Consider the following 18064-nt stretch of genomic DNA (forward strand, 5'->3'; position numbering starts at 1 on the left):
AACTGATGGTATGGCTTCTATCAAGGAAAGACAGCAACAAATTCATTTAGTAAAGGAAAAAAAAACAACGTCAAGTATTTATTGTCATAAACATTGTGGTTTAATTTCTTCCTTTTCACCCTTTTCTCCACAAGGTGGATGGAAGTTGACCAAGCAGAACTAGGTCAGAATGCAGCATTTTCCTTTGTATTTTATAGAGTCTGTTTTGGTTACCGAGAAGGACCATGAGGCAATGAAAAGGAGCTTAGCAGACTCCAGAACTGTTTTTGGCTGATTTCAACTACATATCATTTCTGCAAAGTGATTGTTCTGAACCACTCCTGAATAGACTGAGGGAATTTTGAGATCTCTTAATGCACAGGGAATCAGAAGTAACCCCTGTGCAGAAATTAACCACAGCAACACTCAACAGGTGTAAGGAGGGAGGGGTGCTGAAATGCTGTGTGAGCAAAGTGAAAACTTAGCTTCTTTTTGAGATGAAGTGGGGTTGGCAGACAGGCAGAAGGAGAATGTATGGGAGTGCTTCTTGACCGTCATTTCCTTAAGGCTAGAAGGGGTGACATGCATGAAGTTAATATCAGTGAAGTTACTGCTCTTTGGTGATACATGTTTACAGTGATTTTTTCTAGATGCTGCCATGCATCTACCTAGAAATGCAACCCTTTGTACAGTTGACTGCCACCAGTGAGGCTGCTGGGGCTATCAGCAGCTAACACTTTCATAGATGAGCCCTATATAGTTGGCAGAGCTGTGCTGATCCTTTGATTGTGATTTCTTTTAGGTGATTGAGTGCATCACTCAGGGCCGAGTCCTGCAGCGACCTCGCACATGCCCCAAGGAAGTGTATGACTTGATGCTGGGCTGTTGGCAACGGGAGCCTCACATGAGGCTCAACATCAAAGAAATCCATTCCCTCCTCCAGAACTTGGCCAAGGCATCTCCAGTCTACCTGGATATTTTAGGCTAAAGTCTCCTAGCATTTCTTCTTATGGGCTGTGTGAATGAATGTGTTCAACTGCCGCTGAACTCCATTAAAATGTGTTCTTAACTTTGACAGTATTAATGACAAAGTTGCGGAGAAGCTTTCAAAGGGCAAGCAATGTGCACTTCTCCATCCGTAGACACAGTATTGACTTTTTAGACATTACTGAGACATATCTCTTCTCTCTCTCCCTCTTTCAGTTCCTATCATCTTTTTCTTCTCTCCTGTCTTTCTAATCAATTTGGCTTCTGCATTATTGTAACTCTGCATAGACAAAGGCCTTAAAAACCTGATCTGTTATATCAGCAGACTCTGCAGTTTGCTCACCACAACTAACAATGCCTTGTTGTATTCATGCCTTTGATGTGGATGAAAAAAAGGGAAAATATATTTGACTCGAACTTTGTGATACCTGCTGTAAAGATACTGAGAGTTTCTATGGATTCACCTCAATTTTTTTGCTTCAGAACGTGGGTGGAAAAAGAAGACTAGTATTCTCTACATAAAGAGTATTCCTTGCGGAGATAAAGCCAGATGGAAACAAGACAGTGTTGTGTGATCCACTATCTGGAGAAACTATGGGATCAGATGGCATCAAACCCCACTAAAAACATTGAAATGATTTGATGGAAGGCAAGAGGAGGTTTAGCACTTTCCCTGGAGAGTCTTTCTGAAGAGTAAAGGGATTGTTCAAGGAGGCACTTCGCCAGTACCTTTCATTGCCAGATACAAGTCTACGGCAAAAGGGAAAAAGATGCTGCCTGCACTGCACACGATTATGTTACAACATGAGAAGTAAACACATGCCCTTATTTTATCTTCTGGAAGGATATCGTCATGCCACTGGTATAAAATGTTCTCCAGCTAGTCTTTTTTAATAAAGACTGAAGCTAGGTACAGCATTAATTTCAGGATCACACATCGAAACTAAGGATTTTGATAAGACAGGACAAGCTATAGATGCTGGAGCAGGTGTATCTTACACTCTGCTTGACCAGCAGCATATTTTTTCCTTCCTCAATCCTTTTTCTTTTTTTTTTTTTAAACCGTGCGAGCAAACTGTGCATGGTCTCTGTCGATAAATGCCCTTTGTGCAGAAACTATCACTCATCTTGTAGTACTCTCTAGTAGGCATAGCGAACTCATAATAGTATAACTTATATTTCATTAAATGGGGATAATGAAAGACATTAGCTATGTTAAAATGTCTTTACAATGTTACAGATACAATAGGCTGATACTACATGAATAATCTAAAGCATGGAGTTCACTGGTTATATTTGAGCCGTGGCGGGGATAGAGTGAGATCCTTGGGGAAAACAAATAACTCTGAGGTTATGGCTTACTATTCAGAGTGCAAAGACCCTGAGCTCAGCACCATGTTTGTATTGGTACTAGTGCTGTCATTACTGACATCCAGTCTTTCTTAAATACTTTATTTTTTGGTTGGACGGGCATTGTTTGTGTACATTTGCATGGCCACTGTGTTGATGACAAGTGCATGGGCATATCTGTTATTTTTCAAACCAGAAGCTGAGGATTTCAAATTTAGAGTTAGGATTATTTTTAATATGAATTCTTACAAAAGAAAACCTACCTTACCTATTCCTCAAGACTTTTGCCTCCCTCTGTGAGGGGGCGTTACTGCAAAAAAAAAAAAAAAATTAAAAAAAAAAACAACTTTGTTTTCTTTTTCTCTTTTTGTTATCTCTTACTGATATGAGCCAGATCAAAATAGTCCTTCATTTTTGCATTGGGGATATTTTATTTAATAAATTAAGCATTTTATTTTTGTAAGTGTTCCCATAACACATTTAATATATAATTTGCATGCATATATTATTTATTGAGGCGCTTTAGTTTTTTTTTCGTCAGAAGCTTTTAGAGCTAACTTATAAAGATTTTGAACATTTTCAGAAGAAAACGGTTCACTGGACAGTGATGGAATTTTACCCTTCTCAATGTCATTGAAGAGGCAGCATTACAAATAAACATGACAGTGTATCTATAAAGCCATACTCAGTATTTCTTTAAGAAACTAGGTGTTATTTCTTAATTGCTACTGAACTGGAAACACACAAAAAGCCAGAGGAAGATTCCTACAAAATGGGCCTTAAGATTTTATCTAGACTGTCTTGGAGTTCACATGAAAAGCTAGATAAAGACTGATCATCCAGTGAAACCCATTCACGTGAGAATCTGTGTTTCATCTTTTAAAAGAAATTTGGAACTGATTTTCAAAATAACAGTGGTAGAAAAGAAGGGTGTCAGAGTCCACTGATACTGTGCAGTGGGAGAAGGCTGCAGGTGGTGGAGGGGGAGGTGCTGAGTTTCTGCCTGCTGTATTCTGTCTTAGTTTCTTATGAGCTTAAGAAAATGGCATCTGAGATGCTTCTATTGGAAAGCAGGCTCAAGCCTGAAAGCAAACAGGTGGGTTTTCCAAACACTGAAAGAATGTATACCAGAAAAAAAAAAAAAAAAAGAACAAAAAAAAAGAACCCAACAACCAAATCAAACCAAACAAAAGCACCACCAACAAAACAAACAACCAACCAACAACAACAACAACAACAACAACAACAAACACAACAAACCCACAAAACTTTAAAGTTGTAGTTAGCGGCATCTTCTTTTTGATTTACTTGTGAGACTACTAGAATAATTTCAGAGAATGAATAGTTACAATGCATTGTGCAATAACATAGCAGTAAGTTAAACTTCTAAAGGACCAAATGTTCTACAGAGCCACCAGTATGGATAACCTTGACCTATATCATTAATGTTCTTGATAGTGCATAAAATGTATAATCAGAGTAGACAAGCTATAAACTGTAGCTATATGTATTTTGCATTTGTTCATGAAAAGGTGCTTAAGTGTAGCAGAATGAGCAGAGAGATGGAAGAAATATGCTCAAATCACAATGAAGGGTGAGTTTATGTGCATATTCATCATGCTTGCACTGTCCGCTAAATTGTGTACACTGAGTAAATATGACAATCAGGCTCATTTAAAAAGTCTCTCTGGACTGTGCTATGAACTGATCATATATATAATATATATTATATATGTGTGTTTGCATATGGCATATATATATACACACACATAGCATATACATGTATGCCTATGTCTGTTGTATTTTATTTATATATGTGCAGACATGCATGCACATTATGTATGGGCTGTGTGTATATGTATAAATTTACATACACCTACGTTATTACAAATGATAATTAGAGTGCTATTAATAAATTGATAAAGTCTGCTGAGTAACCAAAATAATTTTTTTCTTTTGATATTTCTTTTTCTATGTTTGTAAGATTCAACTTTTTAACTGGTGTGCAGCAGAGGCGGTGCTAGAATGCCAGAGATATAACAACAAGCACATTTTTTTCCCCAAACGATTGCATAAAAACATCTCTTCCATTCCCATCTCACTTGTTTATTTCTCATGAGGAAATGAACAGATAAGCTCCTAAGCTCCAAAAGCAGAGTTTGACTGTCATTTCTGGGTTTGTGCTATTGTTGTTTTATTGTCCTAAAATAACAGTGCAGCTCCATTAGCATTTTATACTTGTCTGCAGTAATGAAATAATTCCAAGAATGAGCTGGACTATTCAGACTGCAACACGACTTGTAGGACATCAAGAACGCCAAAATTCGGCAGTAATAGTAGCAGCAATCGCCACGTTCTGTCCTTCACTCTCAGTAGATCTGCAGAACTCAGAAGTGGTCGTGAAGAACAGATACTTGTAGAGCAACAGCACCCCGTGATGCATGATGGAGTGTACCCTTTCTTAAAAGACTTCATTTTGATTTGTAAACCAATATATATTGTCTACAGTTTATAAAGCAAATGCCCGTTTTTCTCCTTCTTTCTGCTCCGCCTTGTTCTCTTTCTTTTTTGTCTTTCCTCTCTATTTCTTGCTCACTTTTTTTTTTATTCCTTCTCTTCTTTTCTTTCCTTCTTCTGTCCTGCCTTGATTTATCTTTCATTTCCCCTTTTTCCTTTTTTCCTTCCTCACCCTTTCACTCTTTCTCTCTCCCCTCCTTCTTGTGTATCCTCCCCACCTTTCTGAGACACAGTTTTTGTTGTGGTTGATGTGGACTTTACAAAATATTTTTCAAAGAAACAAAATAACCCAATAAAATGATAAGGTCACTGGATGAGTAAGGTATCTTGTATATGTGTTAGAACAAGACTATGTCTGGGTTGTTGCAGCCTGTAAGGGAATTTCAAATACTCAAATACTGCTATAAAATGTGAGGGAGGGGAGCAGGGAGGGACTGGGGAACAGATCAGGGTTTCTAATCAAAGATTAAGGTTTTGATAGCACAGGAAGTTGTATTTTCTTGTTGTCAGGGCTGGGATGAACCACTGCTGCTTTGAATCAAGAGGTCCTTTAACAGCCTTAGTTAAACACCTTTATTTGGGCAGGGGGGTGGGGGGGTGCTACATTCATCACAAATATGAAGCAAAAAAAAAAAAAATCAAAAAAAAAAAAAAAAAACACCTCTACATGTTGCAGGGAAAACACTGTGAATTTCACAATAGCAACCAAGTGACTATTTTGCCATCTTTTAAACATATGTCTCAGGAGAAGAAATGGGAAACGATGGGTGTATTATTTTACCGTCTATGCATTCTAGACCAGGTCTGTGGGGATTTTTTGTTTGCTTGTAGAAGGTTCTGAGTGATGACTGGCTGGTATTTTATAAACACTGAGTACTTTGGGCAAGGATAATAGAAGCTGCCAGTAGTGAGGCCATTTGATTGGAATATGTAGGAAAAAGGAGATCAAATCAAAACTTTCCAGAGGCCTATATCTTGCAGCTTATATGTATCTTTCTGTAACTTAAAGAAAAGCAGCTAAGAATGTTTTATATAAAAGTAATTTAATTCAACATTGTTGTTTAATTGAATAGAGAGAGAATCAATTAATTATGAAATATTTGTCCCAGCCCTGCTCTCCACCTATACTTTATGTATATATTTATAGATATCTCTCTCTTTGTCACTTGAGATAAAGAGGAAGATACCTACACATAAATAATAATCTCTATATTGTCACCAAACTGTGACCTGGTGTGTAGAGCTATTTTTCTTCTTTCTTTTTTCCTTTTCTTCTTTTTTAATGTGATGTCTCTGTGCAAATATTTAGTGGTTCTTGTTTTGCAGTTTGTTATAACAAGTCATTGCTTTAAAACTTTCATTGCATCTTGGCTGATTTCAAAGTGATGCCTAGGTATCAGTGTTAAAAGTTTTGTTTGTGAATCATGTGACCAGCTTCTCTCGACATGACATGGAAAGTCTCTTGTATTACAGTGTATTTAATAAAATGATGTCTTACAATAAACAATGTCATCCAAAAGAAAGATAAAACGATTACTTTAAAAAATGTACAATTTCCATGAAGTGTTGTGTTTTCTTTTGTCTGAATGCCTTTGTTTATCTTCATTCTTTATGAAAAATATGAAGTTAAGGAGGAGGTTTGTATGATTAGAAACATGACATGTTTGTGCTCTAAGACCCTGAATAAAAAACAGGTCACTGAACTCTTAGTTGAGGAAAGAGGAGACCCATAGTAATAGAAAAAAGAAATATCCAATCTGAATGTGTTGATAGAGTCTCTTTTACTCTTTGTTTTTCAAACTGAAGATCCTATTTGAACACTAGTCCATTTGAAGAGCTGGCTTTACAAATGCCTGTTTATCCTTTAGCACAAACAGGCCTTCAAAATGTGTCACTCAAACTGAAGCCTGATTAAAAATGTAGCAGCACGTTTGTTCTTTTTAACTCATATCAGCCTATATTGTGAATAAAAAGAGCATTAAACCCAAGTCCTTGAATAACATGATTATTAACATTCAGAACACACAGAGCTTAGGCATCCAAAAGAACGTTCACCAACTTGTTTGAAGGTCCCTCCATGAGCTATTGATTTAAATCAAACCCCTCAAGGTTAGGGCAAAGCAATATGAGAGCCACTTTCAGACTGTGCCTGCTTCTCTCTGCCAAGAGACCTCTTGATGAGAGAGATGAGGCAAGCAGTCTGTAAAGGTTCAAAAGGTGAAGGTGAAATAACCCACAAAGAAGAAGCCTCAGAACAAAGTTTGTCCAAAGATATTAAAGCAACCCTTATCCACACTGAAAAGCTTTGTTGGCAGTTTGTGTTCAGACAGTGGCTTAAACCTGCCCTGCCTGCTTTCACAGTAAGGCCCGTCTGTCTTCCAGACACGGTGGGTTGTGTTGCCATACCAAAATGAAACACCTCTGTTTGCAATGAAGTGTGTTTGGAAGAAGCAAGAGCTGCAGAAATTCCCAGGGCCAGCCTGTGTAAACATTGCCCTGCAGTCCCAGCAGCAAGGGCTGCCCAGGGGCACCCCACAAACACCTTCCCCCTTCCCTGGGGGGGGGAGGGGGGTTAAGGCAAGGGGTGTGCAGCAGCAGCAGCAGCAGGACCAGGCATTGCTGCTCCTTGGTGCCTGCAGTGTCCCATGGCTCCTTCACACTCATCACAGCCTCCCCTGACGGGGTCTTGTGCACGCAGAAGGTGATGGTACCTCGATGCCCTTGCTCATCTCTCGTGTGGGAAACAGTATTGTGTGTGTTTCTGTCTTCTTTGCCTGCGCAAGAGCACAGTGCCACAGAGCAGACCCTCAACTCCTCCACTTAAAAATAGTGATGGGGAACATTGCAGTTCACTACAACTGTAAGAATAAAAGTTCAGGGCTCAGAGAAGACCCTTTAGGAGGGCTGACAAGAGCTTGCTAGTGCTCCAAAATATGTCAGATGAAACAGGTAGCATGTTTAAGATCACTGGCCTCTCCTACTGTGTGCACCACCAGCTGGGCATCCTTCTGGATGCTGCTCAGCATCAGCCTTCCACAGCCAGCTGCAGAGTCCAGGACCCACTGGTGCTTCCTGTGCCTGCCTTCTGCATAAACTCCACAGAGAGCTGTGAAATACCAAAACAGCCAGGAGGGGATATTCAGTGGAAGTCCTGCTCCTGCTTCTGCTAAGGCTCAACAAACTCCCACAATTGATTTTGTGATGAAGTCTTTGTGCTAAATGCTTCAGTAACTGGAAAATCAATCATCTTGATCACTGTATTATTTTAGAGTGATTCACAGTGCCTATTGATTACTCCCATTACTATTTTTAATGACTATAATAATTTATTCTGAAATCAGTGAAAATGTTTATGTTACAAAGAAGAATTATGGCCCTACAAAGGACAATAAATGAATAAATAAATAAAACCAACACTTAAATATCATTAGGATAGGGTCAGGCAGATTATACCACACTGACTGACAGGCTAGTTTACCAAACCAGTTTATTGGTATTTTTGATAAAACATAGGTTCTGGTAGGAAGGACTTAGTGTAACGCAGAAATATGAGGATGCTAAGAACAAAAGAGTTCACTGTTTGTGCTCTTTGTCTCTGAGATCTGTATTAAATGGCATGCGAGTAGAAGACGACCTGTACGGGACAAGATCAGAGAGTAAATGAGCAATCCCTTATTTAAAATGTGATGTAAATACCAGAAATGCGTGGTTTTGCTGTCCAAGATTCTGAGCATAAAGACAAATAAAGCAGACCCAACAAATTATTTATGCATATTTTGGGCAATTCTGATGCAGAAGATGATGTTTCTAGGCTTAGAAATGTTTTGTCATGGCATGATGACTGCTAGTTTCGTGGAAACTCCAGGTCTGCAACTCTGTTTTTTTTTTTCCTTCTGGATGAATTTGTTTAAATACATAAAAGTTGATAATGCTGTTTCGTATGTCACCGTGTCGTCAAAGCAGTCCCCAAGGTTAAATAATTTGCGTTTGTCAGCTGGCACAGTTCGAAGCCATTGGGAATAAGAAGGGGAATATTGACACGGGTAGCTCCCACAGCTGTCTCCTGCTCCAGGTCACCCAAGACCTCCAGTGAAAGGCTGGGGATGCAAGAGGAATGATAAAGTCTTTAACATATTATTGTTCACAGTCTGAAAGCAATTTGCAACTTTTTGATGACAGATAATCAAAATCAAAAGCTCCTCTTTAGAGCACCTTTTTTTTAATCCCTTTTGGCCCTACCAGCCCAACTCTTGGGTAACATTTAAGATGAAAATCTCTTCCTCCCCAGAATATATTACCTGGGCAAAACCTTCAAATTTGGCAGAGGCGATCACTATCGGACTTGAAGCAGCACTTTGTCAGTTGGTTTTCACACCTGTAAGTGCCCTTTAATTTCTGTGTCCTGCTACTGAGAAGATGGCAGATGCTTTCAGTACCCACAAGGACAAGCAGATTGTTGTCCATGAACTAGAGAGGAAAAAAGAAATGTGAATGACAGTTAAAGCAGCCCACAAAGCTGACAGAAGAAATCCCTGTATTTACGGATCCGCAGATCCCTTATTTACGATGAGCCTCCTGTCCATCTATAGCTAGTTGGAGAAGTCCCACAGGATGCTCTTGGGGACAGCAGATTGCCTCTCCAGTGTGCGCAGTGTGTCCATGGCCAGACTGCGGTTGATGGTCCTTCTCAATCCTCTCCTGTGACCTCTCCAGCTTCTGGATCTTCTGTCCAGCTTCTGCCTGGCATAGCTTTGCCACTTTTATGATTTTGAGATTGAAACACCAAAATGCATGTTCTGGCTCTTTGGAATGGCTCCTGCTGCCTCCTTTTCCCGAGGGGCTCCCACCACTCATGCTGGGAGCAAGACAGACCAGTAGCTGGGCACAGTGTGGACAGGCAGCAGGGCAGTCGTCTGCTCCAAGCACTCTGCTCTTGCAGCATCTGATCACTATTTCTGAAACCATCTTTTTATTCATCAAGCGATTTTTTTTCAGCACCTAAGCAAGTCTATTAAGAGCACTGCTGATATCCCTAGTGCCTATAATTAACATTTCAAGAAAAATCACGGCCAGGAATGGCAAGTCTTCTGGAGACAAAATAAGAGGAACATATGGAACTCATATTCCCTGCTCCCCTTTCCCCATCATCCTGAGCATGGGGGGTTCAGTACAGAGTCTGTTTGTCTTCCAGCTCTTACAAGCTGTTACACAAGAAATAAAGTCTCTGCAAACAATCCTTTGCAAATACAGGTCATCTCTTTTCATTTATGCCTTTTTTTTTTTTTTTTTTTTTTTTCACAGCTCCATGATTCGTGGAATTATGTTGATAAATGTCATTATCACCAGTCATTTTTAACCACCCAGAATCTGAAGAGGTTTGGGTGAGAGAAAGCAGATGGAAAGTAAACATGGTGCCTCTGATACCACAGAGGCCACTAAATAAATATGCACTTTGCTTGGTTAAAATAACACCTATTTGCACTAAATGCTGTCATTTTTTTTAAACCAGTGGGGGACTAATCAATCTGGCAAGAGCTCGGTGCTCTGCAAGCTGTTCCAGCACTCGTTGGCTCGCCTTGTGTTGTATAGCATCACTGGCTTCAGTGCTAGGCAACCGGGTAGGGATCAGAGGAGTGTGCAGTATCAATCACAGGTCACATTTTTTTCCCAAGGTGTGCAAAATCCTATAGCAGTGTCATGACAGAAGGAATGTTGCTTGGCAGTTATTTTCAGTCTGGATTTGCTGCTAAACACCTGCTTGTGAATGTGACTCAGGAATTGGTTTGAAGATGGCTTTCTCAAGCCAGAATGGTATGAGGCAAATTTGGCTGCCAGCTTCCTCTGGACCATATCAAGGTTTTGTTTTAAAAGCCAGAAATGCAACGAACGGGCAAAAACATTTTGACTGCAGCACCAACTGGGTCTCACCAGGATCAACAGTGCAGAGACACTGCCTGATGGCAGTGGAGGCATAAAGCCCAAGCCAGCAGTGAGGGCATGATGTGGCATGGGAGATGGGGGTGTCTCCTGGGCCCTCTGCAGGCATCAGACACTGCCACTGCAGTTTTGCCTTCCAGAGATCAAAACCTGGGGTGCTGAGGGGAGTGAGTGTGGCAGGAAAGGGCTTGGGGTGAGGTAGACACAGTCTTGTGCCAGACTCAGAAAGCAACCCAGGGCTGGCCCTCAAAAGCTAAAAATGGCATTCGGCAGCAGTACCTTGAAATGGCTGCAAAGCTGTTACACACAAAGTGGGAACAAAGCAGTGAAAAGCAGGAAAACATACTGGTGTTGCTTTCATTCTCCTGGCTGTTTTGTTACCTGAAGTATTTCTGCTGGCACCGGCTAGTGCTGTCAGCCCAAGGTAACCCTTTCATGCTGCTATTTCCTCTTTAAAAACATGCTCAAGATTAAATCTGTGCATGCAGCCGGCACCTTAAAAAACAAGGCAGCACTGACTTGCGGAGTTTTACCTTAAAAAGACAGAGCTGGCTGCTGCCACCTTGCCTCTGTTCCCCCGTGACTCCGCAGTGAGCAGTGGACTCAGAGGAACACGGGCACACCAGAGAGTTTTGTGGTGATGCTGTGGTGAGGCTGATGCTGGCAGCCTTCGTCTCGCTGGCTACCCGAAGTTCAGTTTCTGCGTATTCCACTTCTGCTCTGACATAAAGCCTTTGTCAGGAGAGACTAGTTACCATGGCAGTGCCTCCAAAATAGAACAAATCCAACACACATCAATACCTGTACAATAAATAGAATAAAGTACTACTTATAATACGTTATTCCGCATTCACTGGGTAGTAATTTGTGCAGAGGACTGCAACTAACTCTTTTTCATTTAATTATGGGAAAGCAATTCTTCAAATCGGAAATGCTCGGTGCTTGGGAAGGAACAGAGTAGAATTGCTGAGTGATTAGAAAGGCAGAGCTCTGACTGCTAAATGAGAGCCACTAACAAGGTTGCTCTTCATGGAGAGGCCGATCCATCTCCCCCGACTGTACTGGGTGTTGGATTTGGCCCATATTCTCAGAGAAGTGCAAACTCTCATAGTGTTTGAATAAGGCTGTGTTTTATCATGCAGCAGATCATGGCTGGTGTTGCCAGTGGGACACCAAGCACTGCAGGCCAGGACAAAGATCTCACAAGGCCAGGGCAAGTGGTGGTACACCAGGCAGAGGGAGCACCACAGGTTCCTTCCCTAGAATGGGAAGCATTTGAAAGTGACTAGAAAACCAGCTGATTTGTGCAGTCCTGGGACCACAGCTGGAGCACACTGCATGGGTGACCATGGCATGGGTCTTCCTGTTCTGGGCTGTACATGCCACAGCAGTGTTAGGCAACCAAAAAGGATAACATTTACAGTTACATATGGCGCCACCGAACAAGTTCTGCAAGCCAGTAATATAAGGACTTCCATGTATTCACTGACACCAGCCACAGCAAGCTACTTGGGAAAAGATTGCCTGCTCACATGCACATTCCTGTTATTAGAACAGTTCACACTCTGTTCTTTACCGAGAGGGTGGTTGGTTCTTCTCCAAGAGGGTGGTTGCACACTGGAACAGGCTCCCCAGGGACGTAGTCACTGCACCGAGCCTGTCTGAATTTAAACAGCGATTGTACTGTGCACTTAGTCACATGGTCTGAACTTTTGGGCAGACCTGTGCAGTGCCAGGATTTCGACTAGATGATCCTTATGGGTCATCTAGGAAGGAAGGGAGGAAGGGAGGAAGGGAGGAAGGGAGGAAGGGAGGAAGGGAGGAAGGGAGGAAGGGAGGGAGGGAGGGAGGGAGAGAGGAAGGAAGGAAGGAAGGAAGGAAGGAAGGAAGGAAGGAAGGAAGGAAGGAAGGAAGGAAGGAAGGAAGGAAGGAAGGAAGGAAGGAAGGAAGGAAGGAAGGAAGGAAGGAAGGAAAGAGAGAGAGAGAGAGAGAGAGAGAGAGAAAGAAAGAAAGAAAGAAAGAAAGAAAGAAAGAAAGAAAGAAAGAAAGAAAGAAAGAAAGAAAGAAAGAAAGAAAGAAAGAAAGAGAGAGAGAAGGAAAGAGGAAAACAATGGATTAATGGATTACAAAGAAGATTTTAAATGAATTGATATATGAGAAAAAGTTTGAGTGATATTGTTAACTTGCATCTTGGCATCAAGGAACCACTATGTTTTATTTGCTGGTGTTGAAAGATGCATTATTTAAAAGAAAAAGTAGTCACCCACATGGTGCTTATCAGAATAGGGAAAAAAAAAAAAAAAGAAGAATCCATATGAAATATAGCAAATCCAGACATTCCCTAGGACCAAAACAAGGTTTAACAAAACACAGGAGAATTGTTTCATCAGCATGTACAAAAACCAGTGGGGATAAAGGACTCTATGCTGCCTTTATAACATTTCTTAACATGATTTAAACTTTCCAGTGACAGATTCTTTCTTGCTCTTTATTATAGATTCTCCACTTATTTAGGGCAATCTAATTTCTTTTTTTTTTTCTTTAACAGCTAAAATATGTTTCTGGTAAAAGTCCTCATACAAGAATCTATGCATAGTCCGGAAGCAAAGCTGGTGAGCTGTTTAGTAACATTTCTCTGTTGATACAGACTTCCTTCAGAACTAGCATTGCTAAGACTGTAACAGATAGCATTTCTTTGTCTAAAAGAAATTTCAGTTTAAAACTGTAATTTTTACTTTAAATTCATAGAATCATAGAATGGTTTGGGTTGGAAGGGATCTCAGAGATCATCTGGTTCCAAGCCCTCTGCCATAGGCAGGGGTGCCATCCACTGGATCAGGTTGCTCAGGGCCTTGTCCAACCGGGCCTTGAACACCTCCAGGGATGGGGTAGCCTGTTCCAGTGCCTCACCACCCTCAAAGTGAAATTCTCTCTCTCTATATATATGGATATATCCAAAAACATGCATGTATATATGTATACATATATATATGTACATATATACACATATACATATATATACATCTATATATATGTATATATATACATATATGTATATACACACACATATATATGTATCTATATATGCATGTTTTGGGATATATATATATATTTCATTACTTCTTTATGATACCTTCTTATGCTTCTGTTCTTTCCCAAATCTTCCTGCATGTTGGAAGTACTCCAATAGTGGAGACAAAGAGGTCACAAAAGAAACCTCCAAAGAGCTAATGCTCTGGTGGACTCAGGGCAGGTAAGAATGAAAGGAGTAGAGATAATTCTGCAACACTTAGCAAACAGAAGTTCTGTGGAAAAGAAAAGCAACTGAATTCAAGGAACTGTGGTATAGAGAAGAGGGGAGGTGGAAAAAATTATATATATGGAAAATATAATGAGCTGGAATCATTAAACTTTCAACTTTTTTTTTTTTTTTAATATAATTGATTTGATTTATCTTGGTCATAAAAGAAGAAAAACAAAGAAGGTGTGATTGGCTTTTCCCCTGTACTTTGAGCATTGATTTGATTAAGAAAGTACAAGAAGAGAGAAAATTTGGTATTCACGATGAAAAACAGCCTGCATAGCTACTTACTTGTGTAATAGCTGACTATTCTGACAGTGAAAGCTTCTAGTATGTGCTCAGTCCTCAAGATAAACAAACCACCCACTGGGGTTTCCTCATGGTTGAGTGGTGGCTGGGGAGTGCCTTATGGCTTGGTAAGGCATCCATTTAAGGCAATGGAATTCTCCAGGTTAGAGTGGAGAACTGTCAAAACCTGACTGCCTTGGTGAAAATGAGGATGGCATCGTTATTCATCCTCTTTTTCAGATACAAGTACTGAGAGGCATTGAAAAGAAATAGGAGGTTGTTCCAGAGACAAGAAGACAAGACACCCTACACATCTACAGCCTAGCTGCCAAAGCTTTAATGTGACCAAAGTTCCTTGTGGACAGCAGGGATGTAGATGGTTTCAGAAGGTAGAATCATAGAATCTCCTGAGTTGTAAGGGACCCACAAGAATCATAGAGTACAGCTCCTGGCTCCACATAGGACCACCCCAAAATCAAGCATGTTTCTGAACAAATTAATCATAAGCAAAATCTACAAAAATACTTTACAAAGTGAGACAGTCTTTGACTGATGGGATTCCATAGCAATCGTTTTACAATCTGTGACAAGATACTGGTTATTACTGTGTGCTCCTCCTGTCATTGCACCCGTCTCCAAGTACCTGCCACAGGTGGCTTCTGGCATGGGGAGATCTCTCATCTGACAGGGTACAACCACTCATACCTGATTATTTTCCAGAAAGAGGGGATAGCATGGCTGTTGTTATGAAATATGATTTTTGACAACCGGGGTTTCGTGTGAACTGTGAGCTATTAGGCACAACGTTAACAATATACTTTTTAAATCGCTGCTATCTGATGATGCTCAGTGAAATCTCAGGTTGAATAATTAGAAAACTATGACTCTGCATTCAAGTAATTTCAGTCTTTAATGAAATCTCTTCAGACACAACCTCATTAAATGGAGTCAGTTTTTTTGCTTCTTTCTCTTGCTCATAAGCATTCTTTTCAATTTTAATGATTTTTATATAACTGTTTTCCTATATTTTACTTGTTTTTTTCTCCTGTGAAAGATGTTTAGAAGTAACTGGAATCTGTACTGAAAGTAACTGTAGCAATATGCAAACTACCAATAAGTGTATACAAAGGAAACAAAGTGATGGAAGAGAAAAAAATTTGCTCATATACTTTTCAGTTATCATCTAGTAATTTTGCCTGAGATTACCCAGACACACAAGTCCTATCCCCTTGGTGACTTAAAAAAATCTCAGCCAGGTGTTTGTTGTAACAGTGACAGGTAGAGCACTTGGACAGAAGTGACATTAAGTGAATAGTTTTCCTATTAAAAGTCACATGAAGATTCCATTTCACATTGTATGCCATCTATTTAGATCTCCATGGCATGGGACCACTCTATGTCTCCAAGGTGACAGTGATCAATGGTCTCTGATCCATCTGGTACTCTCAGTGGAATACCAGACTTCTTACACAGTGAGGGGATTATGTCACAAAGCTTTCAAAACTCAGGATTATGTATGTGGAGCTGTCATTTCATGCTTGCTAATATAGTCTATACACCTTTATAAATACCTGTATCCATGGTATGCAAAATGGAAAAATGGTGACATTCCTCTGTAGCTGAGAACAGAACAGCTCACCAGCATCTCTACTTCTGACATTTCTATTTAAACTGAAGCTTCTTTTAAACTTGGTATGTTTATTCATTATTTTTGTATGCCACTATACATTTTTCTACAAACTGAAATTAAGAAAAAAAAAAAAAGAATTAAAAATTAAAAAAAAAATCACTCTCATCTCCTGAAAGCTGATAAATTTGGGTAGCACAATATATTTAAGCCATTAATTTAGAGAAAGAACCATTGTCCAGAAGACCAGATAATAATTTAGAGAAAAAAAAAACAAAAGAAATATATATCTATGTCAGGATGGCCGAGCGGTCTAAGGCGCTGCGTTCAGGTCGCAGTCTCCCCTGGAGGCGTGGGTTCGAATCCCACTTCTGACAAACTGCAATTCTTTTCGAAAGCCACCTGGATGTGCTCCTGGGCAGCCTGCTCCGGGTGGCCCTGCTTGACCTTGACCCGTGAGGTTGGACCAAGTGCACTCCAGACATTCTTTCTCACTTTCAACTATTTATTGATTCTATGAAAAATTTAAAAAACTCTCCTCTGCTTTTTGTGTGGGTATTTCTGCCATGCTGTACCAACTGCGGGGAGTAAACACAATGCTCATCACTACAAATGAAAATGAAACCAAACAAAATGCAAATAATAGCAATTTTACTGGCGTTTCTGAAGACATTCTTTGCATGAGTGTTTCAAGCAGAGGTTTACATAGAGGATGACTCCTTCTCTAGAAAGGATGATGTTTTCTGACTGAACATCAGACAGAATTTAAATTTATAAACAAGTGAATGTGTTAATACATGGTGGATCCTGGCTGCCTTTTTCCTCCACTGTTTGTTAGTGTTGGGCTCTGTGGTTGGCAAGGAAAAAAACCAACCAAACAAACAAAAAAACAACAAAGAAAAAAGCATGTGTAAAAGTGCATGAAGATGAACCAGAGAATGAAGATGCTGAAGGCTGCACTGAAGGTATGCTGAAGATATGTCTATCGTGGCAGGACATAAAGGGTGAATCAGGCAAAAAGAGTGAGAAGTCTTAGCAGCCTGATCAAAAAACTACCAGTAATGTCAGAAAGCAGTTTTTCTTAAAAATATGTTTGACTGCCTGAAGTGAAAGGGAAGTTGTGGGATGCCTGACACTGCATAAGGCACTTGTCTTCACAGCAGCAAGGTATCATGATTATCTGCAGAAAGGAATAAGAGAGACAATCCAACACAGGCAAGAGACAACCACCTTATATGTTCGCTATTTTAAAATGCCACCATTCACCCTGTTAAGTTATTTATATAGTGATAATACCTTTAATAGGAAGATAATTGTGCTGAGATTTCCCTTATGCTGTTCACTACATATTCATTACATGCTAACTACATTGTATATGGCAGACAACTAATTCATTCTTGCTTAAGCTTGGGAGGCTTTAATCCATCCAAACTGTATGAGCATCAACTCCTCTTCCTGTATGAAGAGCCCCTTGCAGAAATGCTGCAGGCTGGGATACTTGCTGTATCACAGCTGCACACCCCTCCTTAGACACTGCAAACATCTGGAACCTGTTAACATATTGACTCCCAAATTACACTGTGTTTTCATGAGCATCTTTTTTTTTCAAAGTAATGTCAAAGTCATCTACAACCTTTCCTGCAAATTATATTTTTCTGCCCAGCCCGGAATTGTCCTAGAGTTTCAAACACCTCTTTGACCAAATAAATAAAGAAAAAGGTAGTGAAGAATACATAAAAAACAAAACAAAACAAAACCCACATTTTTTAATGTTGCAGTTTAACTACTTTTTCTAAGGTGCAATTCAGTTGTTATCAAAATGAATTTAGAACATGACTGGAAGAACTATAGAAGACAATAAAATGAAAACTGAACTGAAGGGAATACATCTGTTTTGGCAGCAGCAAGTGAAAATTTACTACTGGAAAATAAAAAAAAAAAAATGTACACAGAGAAAATATTGCATTTTTGAAAGCAGAAACTGTCTTTTAATCTCCATCTGATACTTCTGTCTAATTAACACCAAAGCTGTAATGGTCTGTGAAATCACCTTCAAGAGGACAGTGGCCCTTATTAAT

The 18064-nt window shown here is 39.9% G+C and overlaps 1 protein-coding gene and 1 non-coding gene across 5 annotated transcripts in view; both read left to right on the forward strand.

Moving 5' to 3' along the window:
- NTRK2 (neurotrophic receptor tyrosine kinase 2) overlaps positions 1 to 6396 on the forward strand; it is a 201554-nt gene extending 195158 nt beyond the window's left edge. For all 4 annotated transcript variants that reach the window (XM_038170542.2, XM_038170543.2, XM_038170545.2 and 1 more), the window contains one exon: positions 782 to 6396. In XM_038170542.2, coding sequence (XP_038026470.1) covers positions 782 to 967 — 186 coding nt within the window. In that variant the 3' untranslated portion in view covers positions 968 to 6396. The remainder of the gene's footprint in view (positions 1 to 781) is intronic.
- A 9884-nt stretch (positions 6397 to 16280) lies between these two features.
- On the forward strand, positions 16281 to 16363 carry TRNAL-CAG (transfer RNA leucine (anticodon CAG)). The gene has a single exon. It is a non-coding gene; the product is annotated as a tRNA-Leu (tRNA).
- The last annotated feature ends 1701 nt before the right edge of the window (positions 16364 to 18064 follow it).

Source organism: Anas platyrhynchos, chromosome Z (genome assembly GCF_047663525.1).
Source record: "Anas platyrhynchos isolate ZD024472 breed Pekin duck chromosome Z, IASCAAS_PekinDuck_T2T, whole genome shotgun sequence".
NCBI classification, from domain to species: Eukaryota; Metazoa; Chordata; class Aves; order Anseriformes; family Anatidae; genus Anas; species Anas platyrhynchos.